Source organism: Diospyros lotus, chromosome 5, assembly GCF_014633365.1.
Source record: "Diospyros lotus cultivar Yz01 chromosome 5, ASM1463336v1, whole genome shotgun sequence".
NCBI lineage: Eukaryota > Viridiplantae > Streptophyta > Magnoliopsida > Ericales > Ebenaceae > Diospyros > Diospyros lotus.
Window position 1 is genome coordinate 13,428,990 of NC_068342.1, and position 27,596 is coordinate 13,456,585.

The window sequence follows — 27,596 nt, forward strand, 5'->3', positions numbered from 1 at the left end:
AATTAGTTAGGTGCACATGGCTACATGTGCAAGGCTATTAGGGGACAAATATGCCTATATAAGGCTGATGTAAATGGAGGGGATGGTATGCTTGAATTGATAATTGAAATTTGATTCTCTCTCTATAATTTCTCTACTTCTCTCCCTCATTTCTCTCTACATCTTTCTCCCATTTCTGTCCAAATATCCCTCTAAACTTTTTGTTCTTAGTTCTACTCAATCGGATCTTTCTGATTACCAATCCAGCCCCGTTATGAACCCTAGGTTCATGACAAACCCTTAGCAACTAACCTCGCTTTGTATTTAATTGTTTCAGAGGGTGACATACCTGTCACGGCCGTCCCTCAACAACAGCATATTTTAATTTTCCTTGCAGTGTAATTCCTCTGTTTTACTTTCTACTTTTGGGTTTTATTGTAATTTCTAGTACTAAGTTTGTTAGCTAAAGATTCTCCACGTGGGAGAGGCCGAATAGGACAAAACTTATGGTTACAGCCACTAGGGGGAGAGGATCCCCTACAGACGCAGCCTTCCCGCTATATCAGCAGTGAGGCTGCCATGAGAAGCATCGAATATGAATATTACATTCTGTTTTCCATCTATCTTCTAGCTCTATTCTCTCTCAAAACTCTCTCTCTCTCTCTATTTCTCTAACTCTCTCCCTCCAAATTCTGTATTCTCAACGCTAGCATTTCTCCCTAATACTCATGTCAAAGGAGTTTCCCTATTGTCACCTACGGCCCTGACAATACCTTCCTTTAATTTGTACAGCCACTTACACTGAATTAACTTTTGATTCTTTGGTCTGGAAACAAGTTCCCAGGTTCCATTTGCAGCAAGGGATGTCATTTCTTCATCCATGGCTTGCTGCCATCTAACACTGTCTTAAGAGTTGACAGCCTCCTCATATGTAGAAGGCCCACTATCCCTCAAATCATAACCTGCAACCAATGCACAGAACACTAAATCCAAATAAGCATATCTGAAGAGTGGTCTTACCACCCTCCTGCTCCTATCCTTGGCTAGTTGATAGTCACTAAGATCCTATTGAGGAACACTAGTTTGTTCCTCCTCAATCTCAGGGTTATCTGTTTGTTCCTCTTAATCAGAATTGTGATCAAAGGTATGATCAATAGGGGATGAAACATCCCCCAAATTTGGTTCAAGTATGACTGGGGCACTAGACATGTTATTTCCTACAGCTGGTTGCTCCACCTGAATTTGAGTATCCTCTAGGATAGTATGATCATCTAGTTTTCTCTTATCATTAAATTCTTCTGTGTTTGTTATCTTACAAGGGAATTTGGTTTCATTGAATATGACATCTCTCCTAACTCCACCTGCATGCTTATCCTATAGCCTATATCCCTTAGTACCTTCTTGGTAGCCTACAAACACACATTTTTTATATCTGAGTTCTAACTTTCCTTCAAATTGATGAGCATGTGCCTCACAACCAAAAACTCTTAAGTATTCAAAGTTTACTTTCTTACCAGTCCATATCTCTTTAGGGCATTTAAAATTCACCACTGTTGAAGGGCTTCTATTGATTGAATGAGATACAGTTGAAAGAGCCTCACCCCAAAAGGATTTAAGCATACCTGAGGTAAATAGAAGGCCCCTAACTTTTTCAAGTAGAGTTCTATTCATTCTTTCAACTACCCCATTTTGTTGGGGTGTATTTCTCAATATCTTATTCCTAAGTATGCCTTGTGAATTACAAAATGCATCAAATTCCCTATTACAGAATTCCAATCCATTATTTGTCCTTAAGACTTTAATCTTCTTATTAGTTTGGTTTTCTACTAAAATCTTTCGGGCTTTAAATTTTTCTAATGTCTGATCCTTGGTTTTTAGCAAGAATACCCAAACTTTTCTAGTGTAATCATCAATAATGGAAAGGAAATACCTGTTACCACCATGGAAAGGAACCTGGGAAGGTCCCCACAAATTAGCATGCAGGTATCCTAGGCATACATTTGCCAGGTGAGTCCCTTGATGGAAACTCAACCTGTGTTGCTTGCCCAGAATATATGGCTCACAGAAATCCAAGGATCTGGCAAACACTGGTCCAAGGTAACCTTGGTTTTTAAGTGCCTGCAGACCTTTCAGGCTGATGTGACCAAGTCTCAAGTGCCATAATTATGTCTCATCAAATTTTATAATGCAAGCAGAATGTATATTAATAGAAGGATGATAGCAGCCATTTAAAATATACAAAACATATTTCTTGGTGCCAGACAGGATTAGATTATCACCTTTAAGAACATGCATGAAACCATTCACTGTTTTATATGAAAAAAACCTAACTCATCAAAGTGTGCCAAGTGAGATATTAAGTTTCTCTTTAAACCTGGTAGATACCTTACATCAGTTAAAATTATCACTTTGTTATCATGCAGTTTTAAAGATATATCACCAATTCCTTGAACACTACATGATTGATTATTACCCATATAAACTGTACCAATTTCCTTTTAATTAAAGTTTTGAAACTATTTCTCTATTAGGGCACATATGAAAAGAACAACCAGAATCCATTACCCATTCGTTTTCAACAGATGAGCTAGAGACAGTAAGCACTTCTGCTAGACAATTAGAACTACCTGCATTTACATTTGTGTTACCCCCTTGTTTCTGTTTCCTAATAAAGTCATAACAATACTTTTTAATATGTCCCTCTTTCCCACAATGGTAGCACTTCCATTTTGTTTGTTTTTGTTTTCCCTTCTTATCCTTTTCCTTTCCTTTAAACCCTGTTCCATTAGATTGATCACTATTCCCTATGTGATTCCTTTTATCATTTTTAGCTTTCACAAACAGATTATTACCCGACTTCTTTGATGAATTTAATTCAAGTTCTCTTGCTTTAATACCCGGGATTACAAGATCTAAGATAGGAACTATACCTAGTATAACGAAGGGTATGTTTAACAACATCATATTCATCTAGCAAAGAATTCAATAAAATCATTGTCTCACTAGTGTCTCCCGGTGCTTGGTCAGTACCTCTTAACAATAGAGCTAATCTAGTAAATTCATCTATATTTTCATCCATTGATTTAGAGGTATCCATTTTAAAGTTAAACAACATGCCTTTTAAATATCTAAGATTGGGTGCACTCATAACAGAAAATAGAGAATCAAGCTTGTTCCAAAGATCAATAGGGTTAGACATACCATCTACCTTCCGAATGACGTTGTCACCAAGATGAAGAAATATGAGGTTGTAAGCCTCCTCTCGTATTTCTTCAATCCGAGCAATCTGGTCTATAGACCATTTTCGATCATCTGGTACCAGTGCTATCAACACTTTGTGATGAGAGAGTAAGACTCTCATCTTCTTTTTCCAACTACCGAAGTCTCATTTCCCGTCAAATATTCCGATTTCAAATCGGGTGGACGCCATCTTCGCTTTGCACGAAGGTAACCTAGACCTCTAGATTAAGACTCTCTCAGCACATACCCACTAACCAAGAATCACAAAAAACCTAGAGTCTCGGTTTGATTTACTGAGCAAAGAACAAAGCCCAAACCTAGAATCGAACAACTTGGATTCTGACTTAAACCCTAGAACACGATTTATATAACCGTGCTCTGATACCACTGTTGAACCGAGTTGAAGACTCAAACAAAACAGATTACAAAATGACTTTCTCATAATCCAAAAGCTTCGACATAATAGAAAAATATAAACACACTTACGCAATCAAAAACGCAAGCAAAACATAACGAAAAGAAAACAGAAATAGAAAGAGGACACAACAAATTTACCATAGTTCACCCTAATAGGGCTACGTCCACGTTGAGCTCAGGAAGAAAGAGCTCACTGCACTATTGCGAGTAGGGTTATAGAATCAATACATACAGACCGTACATCAATGGTTCTTCTAACAAAATAGCCTCACAATCATCAAATACAGATTAAAAGTAAACCTAAGAACCAAAGATTACAACGAGAACAAAAGCAACAAGAATGAAAGCTATTCTCACCAAAACCCTCCTTCGATCAATCTCCCTCTTTCCCTTCTCTTTTCTGCGATCTTTTTTCGTCTCCTTACCATCCCGAGGCACTGTAGCATTTATATAAGAATTGAGCGACTAGGATTTAATCCAATAAAGGCAACATCGACGGCTATCAATTGATCGTATAACACGATAAACAGAAATGCGAGAAGGACAATCAAGAGACGTCGGGCAAAGAGGAGCAGCCTTGATGGCTGCCAAGTGGCCCTCCATCAGCAATCCAAAATGAGCAGCTCAGGTTGCCAACTTTGTCCTCCAATCAAGACAACACTGTATTGATGCTTCACACACAACATTGTTGCAATCCATATAAAGCTATTTTTAGTCTGCATACTACATTTTCTCCTATCTTTGGTCTAAATCTAGGTGGTACTTCCATATAGATCTCCTCCTCTAAGTCTCCATGTAAGAATGCATTTTTACATCAAATTGTTGCAAGTTCCAGTCTAGGTTAGCAACTAAGGACAATAGCACCCTCACTGTATTCATTTTTGCCACTGAAGCAAATGTTTCCAAATAGTCTACCTCATATGTTTGTGTATATCCCTTAGCGACCAATCTTGTTTTATACCATTCTAGGGATCCATCTAATCTATATTTCACAATGTACATTGTTCTTTCCCTCTAGTAACTTCACCAACTCCCAAGATTGATTCTTTTCCAATGTTGCCATCTCTACCTCCATGGCACTCTTCCAATTCTCATTGCCTATTGCTTTGGAGAAGGTCCTTGGTATAGGGATTGAGTTTAGGTTGGTAAGGAAAGCTTTGTGCTTAGGACACAGATTTGAATAAGTCAAGAATAAATGCAAAGGGTGTTGGGTACAAGTCCTTGTTCCCTTCCTGATAGCAATAAAAAGGTCAAGGTCATCAGTGTCAAGTTTGTCAGTCACTTGGGTGAGGGTCAATTGCAAGTTCAATGGCAAGTTTTGGTCTAAGACTAGGAATATCAAGGTCAGGACTTGGCTCAGATGATGAAATCTACATAGGTGGAGGAGCTGGTGCCTTTTTCCTTGAACATACCTATAGTGGAGAAGAAGAATTGGGTAATTGCTCTCCCTATATCATGCCCTATAAGTCCTTAGAGTTAGAGACCAAAGGAAGAGAAGAAGGAGTTAGAGAATAAGAGAAATCAAGGGGGAACAGATCCTTGTTCTTGTTTTCCAAGAAGGCAACTTCCCCCTGAAGATAAGGATGAGCAAAATAGGAAGTATCTTCCACAAAAGTAACATCAGCTGAGATAAGCACATTCTTGGTAGGGGGATGATAGCACTTATATCTCTTTTGAGTGGAAGAATACCCAACAAAGATACATTTTAAGGCATGAAGATCAAGTTTTCCGCGATGAGGAGTATGAATATGAACAAAGGATAGGCATCCAAAGACTTTAGGAGTAAGATTATTAGAAACATTGATCCTGAGACAGAATTTTTCAAGAAGATGAAATAGGATGTGAGAGTCAAGACTTCTTGAGGCAAGTCTATTACTAAAATACATGGTTGTCAAGATTGCTTCTACCCAATATTGTTTTGGAACATTATTTTGAAAGAGAAGAGCTCTTGTAACAACCAAAAGACAATCATTCTTTCTCTCAGCCACCCCATTTTGCTGAGGAGTATAGACACAAGAAAATACATGAATTATGCCATTCTCATGGAAGAAATAAGATAAAGATTGATTGAAGTAGTCTTTGGCATTATCAGACCGAAACATCTTTATTTCAACACCAAATTGGGCTTTGACCGTGTTATAGAAGATTGGAAATATAGTGCATACTTCAAATTTAAATTTTAAAAGATATAACCAAACCATATGAGTACAATCATCAACAAAGGAAACAAACCACCGAGCTCTTGAAATGTTAGGAGCAGTGAAGGGGCCCCATATATCACTGTGAACTAGTGTGAATAGAAGAGAGCTTTTTTTATAAGTAGAAGGAAATGAGACTCTTTTATGTTTTGCAAGTTCACACACATCACAATGAAAATCCTCAACATCTAAGCCTTTGAACAATAAAGGCAACAACAACTTAAGGACCCTAAAAGATGGATGACCAAGACGAAAGTGATGAAGCCACAACTGATCTTTATCGGACTTAACTATGAATGATAAAGGAGAAGCTTTCCTTTTCTAAACCTATCCACTAAGGTCTTCAAGGTAGTACAATCCATCTCTCTCCCTAGCACACCCAATCATCCTCCTCATGCCTTGATCCTAAAATTCACAAAAAGGAGGGATAAAAAATGATATTACAGTTAGAATCTATAGTAGACTTCTGGATGGACACAAGGTTTGTGAAAAGTTTAGGAACATGTAGGACATTTTTTAGGGTGAGATGACTGTTAATGAAAATATCTCCTTAGCCAACAATAGTTGTCAATGACCCATCAGCCATGGTTATTTTCCTTGTGCTAGGGCATGGTGTATAGGTTATAAATTGGTGGGAGGAGTAGGCCATATGATTTGTGGCTCCAAAGTCAAGAATCCATGTATTTGGAAGGGTTGTATCCGAAGCATAAAATGCAAGAAAAGAGGAAGATATACATGTGAAAGCTAGAGTGCAAGTATTTGCCCTGGGTTTCTTTTCCAAGAACCCCAACAAGCTTCTTGACCCTTTCCCTCAATAGATTGCTAGCTACTAGCAACATGAGCTTGCCCCTAGCCCCTTAATTGTCCACCCTTAGGGGGTTTATCATGAAGCTTACAGCACTTTTCTATGGTGTGTCGAGGCTTCTTGCAATAGTTGCACCATAAGGAGACCTTGTTAATTACTTTTGATGAAACAAACACCTTCCTTTCCTCCTTAGGCTGCTTTTCTAAGCTGGAACCCTTTACCATCACAAGTGCTTAACTTTCCATAGACGAAATCTCAAGCATCACTCATCTCCGTCCTCTTTCTGCCTTCAGATCATCTCATTTAGAGACAACAAATCCTCCGTTTCAAGAATCTAAACTCTAACTGCATCAAACTCTAAGTTTAGCCTAGCAAGAAAATCATATATTCTCTCCTTTTAAACAAACCTTTTCTATAAAGTTGCATCATCACTGCACTTCATTTGGATACATTGATAATGATCCAACTCTTGCCACAAGGTCTGCAAGAGGTTGGAATACTCGATGATTAACCTAGATCCTTGCTTGGTGGCTGCCACCTTTGTCATTATCTCATAAATCTGTGCAGCATTATGAACTTTAGAGTATGTTAGCTTCACAGCATCCCAAATCTTCTTAGCAGAGTTTAGAAACATCATCATGTCACTGATCCTCGGCAACATGGAATTCCAGAGCCAAGACATGACAATGAATCTTCTTTATCCCAACCTGCATATGTAGGATCCTCCTTCTTAGGTCCAGTCCCAAGTAGATGGCAAACATCATCGTGTCTGAATCAACTGGAACCACTTCAAGTAGTTCCTACCATTTAATCTATAAGCAGCCTGAATATTCTGCAGTTCTCCACCGGAGCAATACCATTATTTCCAGAAAAAGGTACCTCCATTGTACCACTGGATTCTGTTGAATCTGTCATGGTTATAGGGTTTTGATAGCTATGAAAGTGGATTGGATATCAATGTCGGCTACAGTCAACCAAAAAACACAATGGCCAGTTCCAGGAATATGAACCTGGGGCTCTGATACCATGTCAAAGTAGGCAAGAAAAAACCAATCTTATTCCTCATTGTAGGGTTTACAAGATTATATACAGTTGGTAAAGGCTAAGAGTCTTCTATATCAGGTAGTTTCCTAATCTAGTTACTACTGAAAATAGGAAAGATTTACAAGATACAATCAAGATTAGGGAGAGGAATAGAAAAGAAATATAGAAGTACAAATCAAGCAAATAAATCCTTGAATATAATGGGAATCTCGGTATTTTTCAAACAAGAAAGAATATATATGAAAAATGCCTTCCCACAGAAAAGTTCAAAGCTGCACATTCTCTAGTAATACAGAAAAAAATTATCACAAAAGGTATGGCAATACTGTCATGTTGCTGTAAAATTTGACCATTGTTTCTACATATGCATGTCCAATAAAAACTAAAAGTAATTCTATTATTGATGAGCACCTGGAGTTCAAAATATGAAATTACCTTTAACGTAGGAATAATGACTCGGTCACATCTTTTGTACTGTTGGAGAACCCAAAGAATATCAATAGACAAAATGAACTCTCTGGAATTTTGTTCATTGTGTTTTTCTGTATCTTGAAGATATTCCAGTAAGGCAGTAGTTGACACCTTTCTCAGAGAATCTTGTATCCCACCAACAGAAATAACTAAACCAGACAGCACAGATTTACTGTAACAACTAGGCTGAAGTAAGTGGACATAACGAGGATATGAGAATGTGGGTACCTGCAGCCAAGTACATAAAGGTTTATATATCAGCTACATAAAATCACTCATCAATCAAACTTGAAAAGACCTAATCACACTTACCCCCCAGTCTAAATTTGACCTGTTGGGAATTATTTCTTCTAACTTTTCCCTATAAGGTATGAAGGGGACAAAGAACATTTTGTTGTGCAAAATCCTTTGGAGAACCTTCCCAGCCATTTCTCTTATTTTGTCCATTTTCTCTACAGCTTGCTTAGCAATCCCACCAACTAAACTTTTAGCAAGATTTGCATCAAAAAATGAAAACATCTTCTCATTCTCAGAAATGTCATTGATAAGCTCCTCTGAGGAAGTTTCTACATTACATGGTAGACTCAATTGACCCATGGAATCTCTCTTGCAAAGGATATACGTACATCTCTCAAGGCCATCCATAGCAGCCTCACGAACCCAAGAACCAACATCACCTCTGTTATCAGTGGAGTAATCATCAAGAGCTTTGAATAAACACTCCATCACTTCATTCTTGATGAAAGAGAAAAGAGGCACATCAGCCTCCCCCAAGTGGCAATCTGAACATTCCCCTGACCCAGTCAGTGTTTCACACACTGATACAAGACCTTTGACAGCATTAACACGTGCTTCAGCATCCCTATCTTCCGGGTTATCCTGGGCACGGAAATAGTGTCAATCAATGAGTAATTTTTTCTGTTTAGATCCTTGAAATGGAGAACTGTGGATTAAAAAAATTCCAGAAGGATACCTCAATTGCACAAGCACTACAAAGCTTTGGCAGCACAACCTTCCATCTTGTGGCCAAAAACTTAGAAGGCAACTTACCAAGTGCCAATGCAGATCCTCTTCTTGCAGCTACATTAGGATCCCTCAACTGTTCTAGGTACTTAAATATGACTTCATTAACACTTTTATCATCTTTGTCAATTAGGTAAGCCTGAACAAAGTGTCTCAGGGACTCAACAGCAGCATTCTGTTCATGTACAACAAATGTATTAGTAAGTAGTTAGAAAAATCTTGAACTCATTATAAAGAGTTCGGAAATAAAACAAAGAAAACCTGTATATGAGAATTAGGGTGTCTCAAATTCTCGTTGAGGGTGTCAAGCAAACTTCGTTTAACTTTTTCTGGCAGTGGTACATGAGCTGTAGAGATACATTCAATGAACCGAGAAACAGCCGCACGCATTATCTCTCCACCCTTCCCACGATATAGCCGTGCTTTCTCAATAGCAGGAACCAATCCAGCAACATGTTTTTGCTTTTCTGTAAGAGAAAATTATGGGGAGATCGCCATTAGGACATGAAGAAGCACAATGAAGAATTTACACAACTCCATTAGGATCTGAAAAGAAAAGCTGAGAAATTGTGTAAAACAAGAAAAGTGTATGGATGATTTTCTTTCACCAGTGCTTCCTGGTCATCAAGGACCACATTAATGATATTACCATGCATACTGCTTTAGTTAAGGGTGCTGCAATTTATGTCAGACTTGATATTGTATAACGTGACTTGATATTGCCCACCCATGTTGGGTATTCCATTAAAAATCATCTGAGACATTAAGTGAACCCAATTATTCAATAAAAATTTTAGATTCCGATGGCTTTCTAAGCATTTAAAATTGCAGTAAGAACAGGTAGATACATTCAGTGCAGGCCCCTCTTTCACTCTGTTTAAAACCATCAATTGTCAAAACGCAAGCATCAAAGAGGCCTCCAGTTAAGAACTTGGCACTAAGTGGAAGTCAGGGAAATGACAGCCTTGACCTTTTAAATTTTAAAGGGGAAAAAAAAAAAAGACTACTACAAAAAATCCCAAAATTCATGTTCATTAGGCTTCCCAAACTTATCCGACAATTGGTGCTGCTGCAAGCAGCTTCAAAATAGTTGGTAGTTCATAACTTCACCACTCTTTAACTTTTCGGTTCAGATTTTCAAGGTGAAACATGATCAATTCTCAGCAAACTGATCAGGAAACTACCAATAAGTTAGAACTCCTACGTGCTATCGTCTGAAAAGGCACATTAATTGATAAATATATACAAAAAAAATTAAAAACTAAATCCTTCATCTATAAGATCCAGACAAAACAACACAAGGCAAGTTATGTGTTTATATACTTTTCATCTTCATACTACAATGCTATCACCTTTTATAAACTTTGAAACAAGATAGAACAAACAAAATATGGTAAAAGCATATTATACATCTTGTTTCCTGGTCACAAAATCAAACAGCTTCAACTAAATTCTAATCCCTTTAACAATATATATGAGAAGAATGCAACATTCTGTACCTGCTGAAAGAGCATAATCACACCTGTACGAAGCCAAAACAAGTTCCCCAGCAGCTAAAGTTGCACCATGACGCATGCACAGATCAGACGAGAGAGTGCAAGGAATCAACTTCTCAAGAACAAAATTTGCAAAATTTTCAGGATTATATTTTACAAGAGCAGCAAGGGCAGTAGCAGCAAGTTCTCTCAAACCTTTTTCCTAAAAATGTCAACCATAAATACATTATTTTATTAAATAATTTCCATTTTAATAATAAAAAGGGAAAATTCTACACCTAATTATCTAAATTAAGAAATAATAACTATAAAAGAATAAACCTACATGACTTAAGTAACAAATGCACTGCAAATGGTAATATGTATAATAAAGCAATGATTACCAAAGACTAAAGAGACAAAAAGATAAGGACACTAACTTGCTGAACAGAATGGGTAAAGGAAACAATAGATTGTCCAAGGAATATTAAAACTTTACACTGGGACTGGGTTACTATTAAGTAATAGTAAATCATTGTGTTGAATAATGTCCACTTGAAAGAAGATTTCAAGGTACTGCATTAAAATAATCCAAAAGAAGTAACATGTATGTGTCACAGGACGTAAAGGAAACTGAATTTTGCTGCTGATTTTGTTGCTACTTATTGTATTGCTAGTCTTTTACTGCTTTTAATTGTATTTTCCTTTTTCCAGTTGGGTAGTTTGTTAGCTAGTACCGCCAGGTATAAGGGTGACTAGAATAGGACAAAACAGTTGGTTATAGTCAAGGTGATTTGTTGTGGCAGCACCTGTAGAACAAACTATATATGCTCTTGAATCCTACTGTAAGAGACCATCGAGAATCAATCAAGAAATTTGATCTCTTCTTCTCTCAAACTTTTCTCTGCTTTTCTCTCTTCAATCTTTCTCTCTTTCTCCCTTCTTCATTCTCCCTCCGTTCTTCTTCACTGTTCTCCAGCACACCCTTCCAATTCACACTAAATTATAAGAGCATAGCAATGAAATTTGGTATCAGAGCCTCGATTCCAGCAAAAAGCTTGTTAGCAATGTGAGAGATGGCCGAGGGGACTCACATGAAGAATATGGAGTCACAACTCTAGCAAGTTAATTCGGCCATGGGGCAGTTCCAAAATCGGGTGGACCGATTGGAACGGGGCACCGAGAAGAACTATGATGCGATAGGCAGACTGGAGCAGAGGCTAGAAGGCGGACTAAATCAAATGAGGGAAGACAACAACCAGATGAGGGAAGAGATGGGAAACCAACTTCAACAATTCATGTTGATGTTTACCCAGCAAAATCAAGTAAGAATGGCCCCTAACTTTCCCCTTAGAACTAGAACAAAGCCGATTTTACATAATGAGAGAGTGTGAACCAAGGAAATGTGACATCTGAAATTGAAGTAAAATAAGAGGATGAGGTTGAAACTATGACGAGAAGAGGTCGTGACGACCAGGTTAATCCACCTCAACTGGGGTTCCTCATACCCAGGATAGAAACACCCGTGTTTGAGGGAACTAATCCTAGATGGTGGGTTAGGAAGTGCGAACGATTGTTTGAATGGTACAATGTGCCTAAGGAGAGAAGGGTAACTTTGGTTGCTACCTACTTTGATAACATGGTGGATGCATGGTTCCAAGGATGGACTCAAACAAGGGAAAATTATACTTGGGAATTCACTAAAAAGCTATGTGAGAGATTCGGAGAAAGGAGCATATCGAACACCATAGAAGAATTCAATAAGTTAAGGCAAGTTGGGGGCATTGGGTCATACTTGAGGAGGTTCAAAGAGTTGAGGTCATTAATGAATAATCATGACCCTCACTTGTCTGAAACATATTTTGTTTCTAGCTCCCTTAACGGCCTTAGTGAGGATTTGAGGCCTATGGTGAAGATGATTAGACTGCGAATAGTGGAGCAAGCAGCCGAGAGTGCCAAATTGCAAGAGTTGGTAGTTGAGGCCTTGATGAAAAAACAAAAGCAGCAAAAGGCTGTATCCATGGGGAATTGGCAACAAGGGGGAAACAGCAAGGGGTTCAACAGAGATTCGATGAAGGGAAATGCAGGGGGAAGAAATTTTGGAGGTCCATATTCTAGGGGGAGGCCTAATGAACCAAAGAGGAAACTTGATGTGTGTTACAAGTGCGGGAATAAATACTATCCCTGGAACCAATGCAAATGCCAATTGTTACTATTAGAAGGAATAAAGAGGAAGAACTAGAGGAAGAAGGAGAAGAGGTGGCAGGTTTTGGAGAAACTAGAGGAGAGGACAATGGAGAGATATCTCTCCATACACTAAAAGAAATCACCAATAACAAGATAATCAAGGTTGAGGGCAAGGTGAAGGAGGCCAGCTTGTTAATCCTTATTGATAGTGGATGCACCCATAACTTCCTAGATGAGAGCACCACCAAGAAACTCAAGTGTCCACTCACAGGCACACCGCCTCTGAGTGTGATTGTTGCTAATGGGAACCGAGTATTGAGTAACTTAGCTTGCCTTGGATTCATGTGGGAAATGCAAGAGGAGAAGTTTGAGGCAAATCTCAAGATGCTTCAACTAAGGAAGGGGGGGGTGTGATGTTGTTTTGAGGGTGAATTGGATGAAGGGAGTGAGCCCCATAAGCTTCGACTTCAACCGGATGGAAGTGTACTTTGAAAAAGGAGGTAGAAGAATGACTCTCGCAGGTGGGAAGGAGACTACTACCCACAAAATGATTACAGGAAAGAGGCTGCAGGGAGTCCTTAAGAGCAAGTGGAGTCAACTCACACAACTATTTTCTATTGTGGAAGTAAAGGAGAAGCACAACGAAGGAGAATATGGGGAGTTGCAATTGACTGTCAGCCACCAACAAGGAGGCCCTAACAAGGTATACACACTACCCCTTATCGATGAACTATTGGTAGAATTTAAGAACCTTTTTGTGGAACCAAACACCCTTCCCCCTAGGTCTTGGACCATGCAATTAACCTAAAACCAAATGTTGAACTGGTCAATATCAAATCCTACCGTTATGCCCATGTTCCAAAAATAGAAATTGAAAGAATGGTGAAAGAAATGTTGAACCAATCATTTATTGACCAAGTCAAAGCCCATTTGCTTCCCCAGTCCTTTCGGTAAAGAAAAATGATGGTTCCTAGTGTTTTTGTGGGGATTATCCTCTACTTAACACCATGACCATCAAGGATAAATTCCCTATACCTCTTGTTGAAAACCTAATGGATGAGTTACACTAAGCCAAATTCTTTTCAAAACTTGACCCACGCTCGAGTTACTATCAAATTAGGATGAAGCCCGATGATATCCACAAAATGGCCTTCAGAACCCACCATGGCCATTTTGAGTTCTTGGTGATGCCAAAAGGCATCACCAATGCCTCGGCCACCTTCCAATCCCTAATGAACCAAATATTTGAGCCTTACATAAGAAAATTCACACTTGTGTTCTTTGAAGATATCCTTGTTAGTAGCCCAACTTTAGACCAACACCTTACCCACCTAAGAACCACCTTTGAGGTCCTTAGAAGCAACCAATTATTCATCAAAAGGTCTAAGTGTGCATTCAGTCAAAACAAGGTGGAGTACTTGGGGCACTTAATCTTAGAGAAGAGGGTCAGTACTGATCCAAGGTGAAGGCTATGTTGAATTGGCCCAAGCCCACTACAATAAGGGCTCTTAGGGGTTTTCTTGGGCTCACAGTGTAATACCCGAGAAATTCTCGAGGATATAAATGGTATTTTATGAAGGGCATAAATGGAATTTTTGGAGAAATGAGGCTATAGGGTACACTATCACAGTTTTAAGTGACCGAATTGACCGAAGGAGGTACCCCGGACCCTAGATGATTAAGGAAAATATAATGGTATTGACGAGTAATACGAGTTATGATTTTAGGCATCAAAAGAAGTTGAATCGGGAACAGTTTCTAATACAACTGTCTATCAGGTTAAGAAAATCGAATGATCGTAAGGGATGTAATACTCGAGATTTTTAGATTTCGGATACTTGAGGAAATAGGATATTTTAAGAGATTGTGGATGTTTGGAGACAAAAGTTCAATTTTGAGCCAGGGGCAAATTCGTAATTTTTGTGGTTCGGGTAAAAGTATAATTTACCTAAAAATTAGGGGTATTACGTAATTAATCCATTCTTCAGGGACTAAAATGCAATTAAAAATTAGCCCAAAGACCGTGTTGAAAAGGGTCTAAGTGCAATTACCCAAAAATTTGGGCCAAAGTGTAATTCTTGAAACCTTTTTACTATGGGCATTTGGGAGATTCAGTAAAAGCCTCATAATGACTTTAGAAATAAGGATGAGGTCTCATGATGATGTTAGAGATAAGATGAAACCTCATGATGACGTTAGAGATAAGATAAAGGCTCATGATTACGTTAAGGATAAGATTTGATAATATTTGATTGGATAAGATAAGATTTGGATAAGATTTGATTAGATAAGATTTTGTTGGATATGATTTGATTTGGATAAAGATTTGATTTGAATAAGATTTGATTCGAATAACAATGATTGCATAAAATCTTAGAAGATTTGAAATGATTACAGAAAATCTTAGAAGATTTAGAATGATTGCAGAAAATCTTAGAAGATTTGGGAATGATTATATGAAAATCTTAGAAAATTTAGAATGATTGCAAAAGATCTTAGAAGATTTGGAAATCATTATATAAAATCTTAGAAGATTTAGAATGATTGCAGAAGATCTTAGAAGATTTGGAATGATTGGAAAAGATTTTGGAAGATTTGAAATGATTGCAGAATATATATTTCTTGTGGCTAAGTTTCCAAACCCTATAAATAGGGGGTTCATGGCTAAGGATTCTCTCATTCAAAGTTGTGATAAATTTCGTGCTAGACAAGAGTGCTTTGGGTTTAATGGATAGAGAGCTTTTAAAGCATACGCGAAGCATCACACGCGCAGAGCACTTGGGCAGCACGTGAGGGCGTGTAAGGAGATGGTTTGGTCAAAATACTTGAGGAGTTGCACAAAAGTTGAGGTTAGGCACAAGATTTGAGATGTTCAGAGTTTCGTTCAAGGTGAGTGTTCTACCTGGAAACTTGGTTTTAAGTTGTGAGTGGTTCTTTTCCAAAACTTGATTTACTGTGGGTGTTTTATCCTAAAAACTTGGTGTTTGTTCTATGTAAAAATGTTGTGATTTCATGAAAAATGGTTTTCTTGCATGCAAACGGTAACCGGTGACGGTTGGTTTTATGAGGGAGGTTCGTCCCTAAATGCTTTGAACTTGTGCATTACATTTTATAAAACTGTTGTTTATATTATGCATTGATTTGTGAAATGTGGCATAGTCTTGTGTTTTGTAGGTTCGTATGGAATGTCAGCCTAGGATGTTGTCTAGATAGTATAGTCATAATTCTCCAAGGGCGTGATGGAATAATAAGAGTATCTAATGCTGGTGTGCATGACAGGATAGCCGCCTTGGTTTCCGTGCCGGGCCGATTGGCCAGGGAAGTTACACTAAGATGACTAGATGTTCCATATTGTGTTGTTCATGTGGGATGTCAGTCTAGGATGTTGTCTGTATAGTGTAGCCATAATTCTCCAAGGGCGTGACGGAACAATAGGGATATCTTGTGCTGGTGAGTATGCCGGGATAGCCGCCTTGGTTTCTGTGCCAGGCCGTTTGGTCAGGAAAGTTGCACTAGGATGACTAGGTGGTCCATGTGAAATTTTGGAGTTGGGATTGTGTGTTAATTCCTAGATGCTTAGAATGGGAACGTAATCTCCGACGTAAATGTGGTGAGCCAAGTTCCTACATTGATGTGACCCTCCTAGGTCAGGAGTTGGTAACGATTGTTCCTGAGATGTTGGAGAGATGCGTTGGCTTGCCCCTCCTTAAGCTAGAATCGCGTCGTGTTGATGTGTCGATATGGTGGCATAGCTACTAGAGAGATTGATCTTATCCCGTGGTAGGGTTAAGCGCTTGGGATTCTCTTGGACTAGGGCTTACCGGGTGTATTGGTTAGTTCATGTCTTGCATTCATTCATGAAAAATGTATTTTTGAACTCTCACTTAGATGATTCATCATCTAATATGGACTATGTCCCTGGAATATTCAAACGTTCCAGGTGAAGGCAGCGATGCGAAAGGGAAAGGGATCATCAAGGAGTGACGGCGATTAGTGGATAGTTTACTTTATGTCGTTTTCAATTATATTGTTAATTTTGATAATGTCATGTAAGTGTTGGTTCGACCTTATATTATGAATAAAGTGGTTTCAATTGTGTCTATTGAGGTTTCGATCTAGCTTCCGCATTTGAAATGATGTACCTGTCATAGTTTATTGATGGTTCATAGTTGATATAGTAAGAAGGTGTAACATGATCTTCGGGGAACGGTTTGTGTTGGGTTTCCGTTGATTGGAAAAAAAATATCCCCGGAATCTTACGTTACCTAACTCCCTGGGAGAGTGGGGTGTTACACACAGGGTACCACCGCAGATTTGTTAGGGGTTATGGAGTTATTAGCAAACCCCTCACAAATTTATTGAAAAAGGGGAACTTCCACTGGGATAAGAGGCGAAAATGGCTTTTGAAAAGTTGAAAGTGGCAATGAGTAGGGTACCAACGTTGGGGCTACCTGACTTCAACAAGCCTTTTGTGCTTGAAACAAATGCAAGTGGAGTGAGTGTTGGGGCCGTTTTGATGCAAGATGGCAGGTCATTAGCTTTTCTAAGCCAAGCCCTCAATCCAAGGCACTTAGGCCGAAGTATATACAAGAAGGAATTTGATAGGCCACCGGTGTACCGGACCTACCAAAGACCAGCAAGCATGAAGGGGAGAATAGGGAATTAGCACATGCAAGTTGTTACAACCAGCATGTGCGCATGGGGGTTAGTTTTGTAATCCATAGGCTGAGAGAATAATCTGCATGTGCAAGGGAATTCGGTTAGAGAGGGGCAGAGGAGTGGTATAAAGAGCTGAGAAGAAGAGGGAGAGGGTAGCTAGTTTTTGATAGAAGAATTGGGAGAGTAAGGGCCTCTCGAATGCCCCGGTTTATTCTTGTTTTCTGCTGAAAAGTATTGGAAACTATTGATATTTGATTGTTGTTTGGATTTGCTATCTGGTGTCCTATCAATTTGGTATCAGAGCATCATCGTTCCTAATGGTCCACTTGACGGATCGAGTAGGGGAATTGGAAAGGAGGATGGACAGCATGCAACGGGGAATGGATGCCATGAGGAGTGAGGTTCAATCGGTGGGAAAAAAGGTAGCGAGCTTGCTGGAACAATTCGCTTGGATGAGAGCAAGGTGGGAAGAGAAGGAACGGGAGAGGAAGAATAAGGAGAGACAGGAGGAGCTTAAGGCAATGTTGAGGAATAGGTTCAGGCCCTCGCAGGAAGGCACAGTGGAAGAAAGGGTCCTTGCGTTTCGACAATGGGGGTCCGTCAAGGACTACCGCCTTAGCTTTGAGACTCTAACCTCACCGCTCATAGGCATGCCAAAGGCGTTGCTGGAGGGCCACTATATCAACGGAATGGAGCCGGTCATTCGAGCCAAGATAAGGGTGTTGAGGCCGATTGGGCTGGAGCAGATGATGGACCTAGCCCAACCAATTGAGGAGATGAATCTGGTGATTCGTGGAAGCATTTTCGAACCCGGCCCAAACAAAGGTCAGGCCCCTTCGTCCCCAATTTCAAATCACCAGCGGGTAGTGATATTGCCTCATCCAATGATGGCACAAAAATGGGTGATGCCCAGCCTCGCCTCATCACACTGGCCTCCGGCCGTCGCTAAGGCAACGGATGAGGAGTTGGGAGAGACAGTGTTGGCTGACGAGGAGAGGATGGACACGGCAACACTGTGTTCGGAGGGTGCTGCACTTCCATGGGCCCAGTGGGAGCGAAGGAGACGAAGAGAGATTCGTGTGGGTAAGAAAGCAAACCTGAAAGACGAAGCCATAGGGCGTCGCCATCTCATCTCTGCTCAAGCAACGGCGAAGAAGAAAAAGCTGGTGACTAGACAACCATAAGGTGACAGCAAAAGCGTCAAGAAGAAACGCAAGAAGAAGAAGAAGCTTCAGAAATACCAAGCTCCAGTCCCAACCAAAGACACTGCGATGCCAATTCAATCCGATTCGGACGCCGACGATGATTCCTCCTCCGGTGAGACCAAGCCCAAGAAGATCCAGAAACTTCTCGAGCCCTACACCAGGCACCAGCGGATTAACTTCTTTGTCAGCGCCGCCGTGCCCGACGCTTTCCTCTTCACTTTCTTCTTCACTCTCCTCTGCGATGCTGCGAATCGCGACATATCTCGTCACAAACACGTCGTCTATGGCCTTGCATGGGACACGATGCGAGAAACCTTAGTCTCTGCCTTCGAGTCATACAATGTGACTAAGGACTGCAACGTCATCTTCGACCGGGTCATGGGCAAGACCAAGGGCTACAGCTTCGTCCAGTTCAAGACGAGACTGGAAGCGGCCAAGGCATTAAAGCAGCCGAGGAAAAAAATCAGGAATCTGATGTCAAGGACGGCGGTTCTAGTAACGTCCAAGGAGGGCATCGTACCGATGATTAGGGCGTCATCAAGGGTCCAGCCATCTCCTATCACTTTTGATGAGAACAATCTGGAGGACATTTACAGTCTCCTTCGTTTTTTGAGAGGGGAACCATGGGGGAAGTGGACATGGTGGAATAAACTTATCCAAAGGCCTTTTGAGGAGGGTGATGAGAGAGGACTTAAGCTGGTGCAGTCAATTTTGAGGCCAATTATGTTAAGAAGAACGAAGTTTAGAATAGACCGAGATGGCAGGCCAATTATAGTTTATCCGCCAACAGACATTAAGGTGATTTATTGTGAACTCACAAAGGCTGAAAAAGATTTCTACGAGGCCTTGTTTAAAAGATCCAAGGTGAAATTTGACCAATTTGTTGAGCAAGGACAAGTTCTCCATAACTATGCTTCTATTCTGGAACTACTATTGCGTCTTCGCCAATGCTGCGACCACTCATTTCTTGTGATGAGCCGAGGTGATACTCAAGAGTATTTGGATCTGAATACACTTCCCAAGCAGTTCCTTAAGGTTGATCGGGAAGTGGTGGCCCGGGGGGGAGAATTTTCAGTGGCCATACTGGAGGGCACATTTGTTAACCGGTTGAAGCCAAAAATCAGGACAAAAGTTAGGGTGTTACGGCCATCGGGTCTATCGCAAATCATGGAGACTGCCCAGCGAATTGAAGACAAGATTCACATACTCTAAGCCCAAGTGGGTCCTGGACCACCTGGGAGCCCTACGATTTAGCAACAATTTCCTACTTTTCACCTTGAGGACAAGGTGAAAGTGCGGGAGGGGAGTAATGATAGGCCACCGGTGTACCGGACCTACCAAAGACCAGCAAGCATGAAGGGGAGAATAGGGAATTAGCAAATGCAAGTTGTTACAACCAGCATGTGCGCATGGGGGGTAGTTTTGTAATCCATAGGCTGAGGGAATAATCTGCATGTGCAAGAGAATTCGGTTAGAGAGGGGCAGAGGAGCGGTATAAAGAGCTGAGAAGAAGAGGGATAGGGTAGCTAGTTTTTTATAGAAGAATTGGAAGAGTGAGGGCCTTTCGAATGCCCCGGTTTGTTCTTGTTTTCTGCTGAAAAGTATTGAAAATTATTGATATTTGATTGTTGTTTGGATTTGCTATCTGGTATCCTATCAGAATTCTTGGTTGTTCTCATGGCCGTGGAGAAGTGGCGACATTACTTAGAGATGGGGAGGTTTGTAATCAAAATTGACCATGAGTCTCTAAAGTTTTTACTATAACAAAAGCTGCAAACTCAATTGCAAAAGAAGGGTATGGCCAAGTTAATGGGGTTAGATTACTCCATACAATATTAGAAGGGCAAGGAAAACTTGGCAGTGGATGACCTATCAAGATGCCAAGAAGAAAGCAGTGCAGCCACCGTGACTGTGATAATTCCAAAGTGGTGCAAGGAAGTGGTGGACAATTATGAGAGAGATGAACACATAAAAAACATGCTGGAGAAATTGGCTTTGGGAAATAAGGAAGCAGAGGGGTACACTTTGATGAATGGTCTATTGAGATATAAAGGCAGGATAGTAGTGGGCAATAATGATGAACTCAAGAGGAAAATTTTGCAATCCCTGCATGAGTCCCCTTTAAGGGGGCATTCGGACTTCCAAAATACTTATTTGAGGGTGAGACAGTTGTTCCATTGGCCCCAGCTCAGGATGACATTGAAGGAATTTGTTTTAGGGTGTGATACATTCAAGAGATGCAAACACGAAAATGTAACCTACCCGGGGCTGCTGCAACCCCTACCAATTCCAGAACAGTCATGGACAAGTGTGTCCATGGACTTCATTGAAGGCCTGCCAAAATCCGAAGGCAATGATTGTGTAATGGTTGAAAAGTTCTTAGGAAAACCCTAGGGCAAATTACAAACGGAGCAGAGACAGAGTTTGAAGGAGGAACTAACTTTGTATTTTATTCAAACTGAGTACACGTTGAGAAGGAGTGCATTGTTGTATATATATGACAGCAAGCCTCTTACACCGACTTAACAACTTACAAGACTTAATGAATTAATATAAACCAACACAACAAAGTAAAATAAACCAAATAGAAAATAATACTGTTGCTAATACAAAATGCTTTCACATTCCCCCTCAATTAGAACTCCATTTTCCTTCCGGTCGCTGATTGTTTATAGAGACATATGAAACCCTATGAGCTTGAGAAAACCTTAGGCCAAGCTTGTCGTAAAAACTGAAACCAATTCTTTGATAATCCTTTTGTGAGAATGTCAACAACCTGATATTCTGTGGACACATATCTAATCTCAACTTCTCCATTTTCAACCTTTTCTCGAATAAAATGTACATCAAGCTCAATGTGCTTAGTTCTACCATGAAAAACAGGGTTTTCAACCATGCTCTTAACAACCAAATTATCACTCCATACAATAGGCTTAGAAGAAATATTACAAGGATATCCCAACTCTTTGAATAGAGATTTCAATCATATTAGCTCAATTACACCTTGAGCTATAGCCCTATATTCGGCTTCTCCAACCGATCTTGCAACTACAGTTTGTTTTCTTGAGCTCCAAACAATCAAATTAGACCCGAGATAAACACAAAGCCCACTAGTTGATCTTCTTGTGATCTTGCAACCTGCATGATCCGCATCTATATAGACTGAAATTGCCAAATCTCCTGGAGATGGGGAGAAGAATAGACCATAACATATTGTCCCTTTTAAGTATCTGAGTAGACTTTTACAAGCAGTCCAATGCTGCAGCTTAGGAGCAGTTAAAAACTGAATTAAACAATTTACTACAAAGGCTATGTCTGGACGTGTGTAGGTTAGGTATTGAAGAGATCCAATGAGAGTCCAATATAATGAGAGATTAGAAAACACTTCACATTCATCAATGAGACAAAATCCAAATGATGTAGGAGTTGCACAGGGTTTACAATTAGTCATATCAGTTTTCTTCAACAAATCCAAGATATATTTAAATCGAGTTAAATAAAACCCAATTGCATCTCTAAAGGTTTCAAACCCTAGGAAATAATTAATTGATCCTAGGGTTTTCAATGCACCAAATCTTGAATACACTGCTTTAAAGCCGAAGAATCAGAACCAGTTATGAGAATATCATCAACATATACTAAAAGAAAGAGCACATAAGCAGCAGTACGTTTAATGAAGAGAGATGCATTAGATGTTGCCCTGGTAAAACCCCACTACTGAAGAGTAGATTCACATACCAAGCATGAGGTGTTTGTTTTAAACCATAGAGAGATTTTCACAGTCTACGTACATGAGAAGGGTACTTAGGATCCACAAAGGTTGGGTCATGTACACAGCCTCTTCTAAGTCACCATTTAGGAAAACATTATTGACATCCACTTGTTGAATGTCCCATCCAAATGTACCAGCTAGAGAAAATAGAACTCTAATCATTAGAGCCTTCACCACAGGGCTAAAAGTATCACCATAGTCTATGCAAGGTGTTTGTAGAAATCCTTTAGCTACCAAGCGAGCTTTGTACTTAATAATTGAACAATCTGATTTGTATTTCACCCAAAAAACCCATTTGCTTCTGTTGGACGAGGAAGAGAAATTCAAATTTGAAGATAGTTAACCGATGGATAAGGCGTTTAGTCTTGTAGTTTAAATATATTGTAAACTTGTATTTTAAAGTTTAAATTAGTCCCTATAATTTAAGAGATAGAATATCCTAATATTTAGGAGATAGCATATACTATCTCATCTCCTACTTTATAGGAGAAAAGATAAGGATGTATTTTGTATATATTTATGCCCTTCCGTTCATTAGAATTTAATCAAGAGAGTTTTTCTGTTTGTTTCATGGTATCAGAGCCAAGGAAAATTCTCTAGTCGATCTCAGCCAATTGCTAGTTTCCTCAAAATCATGGACAATACAAATCAAAACACTAGTCTCACAAAAACTTTAGCCACTAGTTCTCCAAGTGCTCATCCCTCGACTACCTCTCAATCTTTCCCAAACCTGTCCAGCCATTCAATCAACAACCATCCATTGCAAATTACTCACCATAAGCTAAATGGGAGTAATTTTAGGGAATGGTTTCAATTCGTCTTATTGGTGACCAAGGGAAAAAGAAAATCAGGCTATTTGATTGGTGCTACCCCTGCTCCTCCACCAACAACAGCCACTTATGGCACTTGTGAGGCAAAAAATTCAACCATAATGGCTTGGTTGATAAACTCCATGGAGCCTAGGATTGGAATGACATACCTCTTTCACAAATCAGCCGAGGAGATTTGGGATTTGGTGCAAGAGATGTACTCAGATTTGGAGAATTCATCTTAGAGTTTTGAAATCAAGATTTTAGGTACTAAACCTTTGCCCAGTTTAAGAGAAGTATTTGCAGAAGTTAGGCGAGAAGAAAGCCGACACAAAATAATGTTTCAATCGGCTGATGACCTATCCCATCAACAGTCTACCCCTAGCCCCTGTTAGACAAGGAGATTTTGTTCAAAAAGATGTTGGGAGGGAGAAGCAATGGTGTGATCATTGCAAGAGACCATAGCATACGAAAGAGACATGTTGGAAGATCCAAGGCAAACCAGCCAACTAGAAACCAAAAAATAAGAGAGAAGGCACCAGATCAACTTATGTGCCTGCCACATCCGGAGAGAGTGGACCAAAATCAGTGGAAAAAGGACCAAAAACGAATCTGAATCTGTCAAAGGAACAAATCCAAACCCAATACAGGCTGCTAAACCAAGATACAAACTCAACCGGGTCTTCTAATCATCAACCTACTGGATCAGTTGCTTTACAAGGTAATCTTCACTGCTCATTTACGTCAAAACAAATTCCTAAGGATGTATGGATAATAGATACTGGGGCATCAGACCATATGGCTAGTTCTATGAATTGTATGACTGAATATAAGCCATGTAAAACAATGATTGAGATATCTATGGCAAATGGGTCTACTGCACCTGCATTAGGACTTGGGAAAGTTTGTGTCTCTAACTTAAAACTCAATTCAGTCCTATATGTACCAGGATTAAGCTACAATTTGTTGTCTGTAAATCGGATTGCCAAGGACATGAACTGCAAAGTAATCTTCTTCTTATCTTTTTGTTTATTTCAGGGCCAAGCCTCGGGGATGATGATTGGCAGTGCTGAAGCTAAAGATGGTCTATATTGGTTGAAAGGAAGTCCTTCAAACCCATTTCATTCAAATAAAGTTGTTATAAATGTTCATTCAAATGCCAAAGCTATGTTATGGCATAAACGTTTAGGACACCCTAGTTTCCCTTACCTCAAATTTTTGTATCCTCAATTCTTCATTAATAAAGATCACAATCTTTCATGTGAGCAATGTACTCTTGCTAAACAATCTAAAGCTCATCATTCCATTCAACCGTATAAACCCTCATCCCCATTCCACTTGGTTTATAGTGACATTTGGGGTCCTTCTAAACTCCCAAATGTTTTGGGCTCTAGATGGTTCATAACTTTCATAGATGACCATTCTAGGGCCCGTTGGGTATATCTTATGAAAGAGAAATCCGAAGCTAACAGTGTTTTTAAACGGTTTCACAAGTTTATCTTGAACATGTTCCAAGTCTCTATTCATATTCTGAGGACTGATAATGGGAGGAAATATTTTTCTCATGACGTAAACAATTACCTTCTTGATCATGGGATTTTGCATCAAAGTTCTTGCCCATACACACCACGACAAAATGGAGCGGCCAAACGAAAAAATAGGCATCTCTTAGAAGTTGCTAGGGCTATGATGTTCACCATTCATATCCCCAATTCCTATTGGGGGGAGACTATTCTTACAGTTGTCTATCTCATAAATCGTCTTCTCTCCAAGACATTGAACTTCCAAACACCCCTTGAGACCCTTTGTGCTATATATCCTCATGCTCCTCTCTTACAATCTCTTGAACTTAAGGTGTTTGGCTGTGTTGTCTATGTTCACAACCACAGTACATCTCGGACTAAGCTTGATCCCAAGGCCCTAAAATATCTTTTCATTGGCTATTCACCTACCCAAAAGGGCTACAAGTGTTATAGCCCTATGACCCACAAGTATTACATTTCCACTGATGTCACATTTTATGAAGATATTCCATTCTAGCAGTCCAACCCATCTATGGCTATACCTACTGATCCTCTTTCGGCTCTTCCACTATCACTGCTAGTGTATTCTCAAGGGGGAGAAATCATTACCTATCACAATACACTGCAAATGGAATCTCTTCCTACAATAGTTTCAGTTCCTACAATAGTTCCAGCAACCCCAGCAACTCCTAAAAGAGCCTCCAAGTCAAAATCAGCCGATTCTGAAACATCTGACCATTGTTCTGGTCAGTTTTTTCCTCCTAGCCACAAATCAAATCAGCTCCTGACGCTAAGTTTGTCTATTCCCGATGACCAAGGAACCAAACGGAGCAGCAATAGTGCCAATCATCTCTACCAAAAGCTAGTCCATCGAAGGATGACTGCAGCTTTGGAAGGGAAATGACCAGAGACAGCACAGAAATCATCATATCGAAACATGATGCTAACAGTGAGACAGTCCCTGAGGGTGGGCTAGATTGGGCAATGCCAATAGCCCTACGAAAGGGGGTAAGGTCCTATGCAAAATATCCTATCAAAAATTATCTAACTTATGCTAAGTTATCTCCTAAGTTCAGAGGTTTCATTGCTAAAGTTGACAGTATAGTTGTTCCAAAAGATATTCAAGAAGCAATGCAGAATCCAAAATGGAAAGCAGTTGTTATGGAGGAAATGAAGGCATTGGTGGATAATAGAACGTGGGATATAGTGAGAAGACCCTTAGAAAAGAAAATAGTTGGGTGCAAATGGCTATTTATAGTAAAGCACAAAGGTAATGGCAATGTGGAGAGATATAAAGCTTGATTGGTGGCCCAAGGGTTTACTCAAACCTACAGGATAGACTATGAGGAGATTTTTGCTCCTGTGGCAAAATTAAATTCTATCCGGGTTATCCTTTCAATTGTTGTAAACTTAGATTGGCTACTATATCAGTTTGGTATTAAAAATGCATTCCTTAATGGTGATTTGGACAAGCAAATATACATGAAAGTCCCACCAGGTTTTGAAAGGGAGGTTGGTATAGGCAAGGTTTGCAAGTTGAAGAAATCTCTATATGGGTTGAAGTAATCACCTAGGGCCTGGTTCAAAAACAACATGACCTTAGTTCAATTTGGGTATCAACAAGGACAAGCCGATCACACATTGTTTGTAAAATCCTCGAAAAATGGAAGGAAATCTATTCTAATTGTTTATGTTGATGATATAATTGTTACAACTGATGACATATAAGGGATTGAGACCTTAAAGAGGCAACTAAAGTCCGAATTTGAAGTCAAAAATCTCGAGCTTATGAAATACTTCTTAGGCATGGAGGTTGCTAGAAGCCAAGAAGGATTATTTATCTCACAAAGGAAGTACACCATGGATTTGCTAAAGGACACCGGGATGATGGCTTGTAGACCTACTAGAACTCCATTAGATAAAGGATGGAAATCAAGAGAAGAAGATGATGATGTCCCTGTGAACAAAGAGAGGTACCAACGGTTGGTAGGGAGGTTGATTTACTTGTCTCTTACTAGGCCTGATATAGCTTACGTAGTAAGTAAAATAAGCCAATACATGCATTCTCCTACACAAAAACATACGGATGTCGTTTTTCATGTGCCAAGATATCTAAAAGGAACCCCTAGAAAGGGGGTTGATGTTTCAGAAGACAAAGGAAAGAGGAATTGAGGGGTTTGTGGATGCAGACTAGGCAGGATCAAGAGAAGATAGTAAATCAACAACCGGATATTGTACCAAGGTGTGGGAAAATTTGGTGACATGGAGAAGTAAAAAACAATCAATGGTGGCCCGTAGCAATGCTGAGGCAGACTCTCGAGCCATTGCTCAAGGAATGTGTGAAGTAATCTGGCTAGAAAGACTATTGGGAGACCTAAAGATACCCTTGGTTCAACCTACAAGGGTATATGGTGATAGTAAGCCGGCAATAAGCATAGTGAAGAATCCTATCCAACATGATCACATGAAACATGTTAGGATAGATTGAAGTTTTATAAAACGAGAGATTGAAGAAGGAGGGATAATCTTGTCTTATATTCCTACCACTTATCAAGTAGCAAATGTGCTCACCAAAGCAATGGTAAGACTAGGTCTTGAATTTCTAATTGGCAAGCTAGGGATGACATGCATCTACTCCTCAGCTTGAGGGGGAGTGTTGGACGAGGAAGAGAAATTCAAATTTGAAGATAGTTAACCGATGGATAAGGCATTAGTCTTATAGTTTAAATATTGTAAACTTGTATGTTAAAGTTTAAATTAATCTCTATAATTTAGGAGATAGAATATCC

At 39.6% G+C, this 27,596-nt stretch overlaps 1 protein-coding gene across 1 annotated transcript in view; it reads right to left on the reverse strand.

Annotated features, from left to right (window-relative positions):
* LOC127801674 (tubulin-folding cofactor D) overlaps nt 1-27,596 on the reverse strand; it is a 58,018-nt gene that overhangs the window by 14,647 nt on the left and 15,775 nt on the right. The window contains exons 10-14 of the mRNA XM_052336997.1: nt 10,677-10,875; nt 9,439-9,644; nt 9,128-9,352; nt 8,467-9,033; nt 8,119-8,382 (exon numbers count right to left, since the gene is read on the reverse strand). Of these exons, the coding sequence (XP_052192957.1) occupies nt 8,119-8,382; nt 8,467-9,033; nt 9,128-9,352; nt 9,439-9,644; nt 10,677-10,875 (1,461 nt within the window). The remainder of the gene's footprint in view (nt 1-8,118; nt 8,383-8,466; nt 9,034-9,127; nt 9,353-9,438; nt 9,645-10,676; nt 10,876-27,596) is intronic.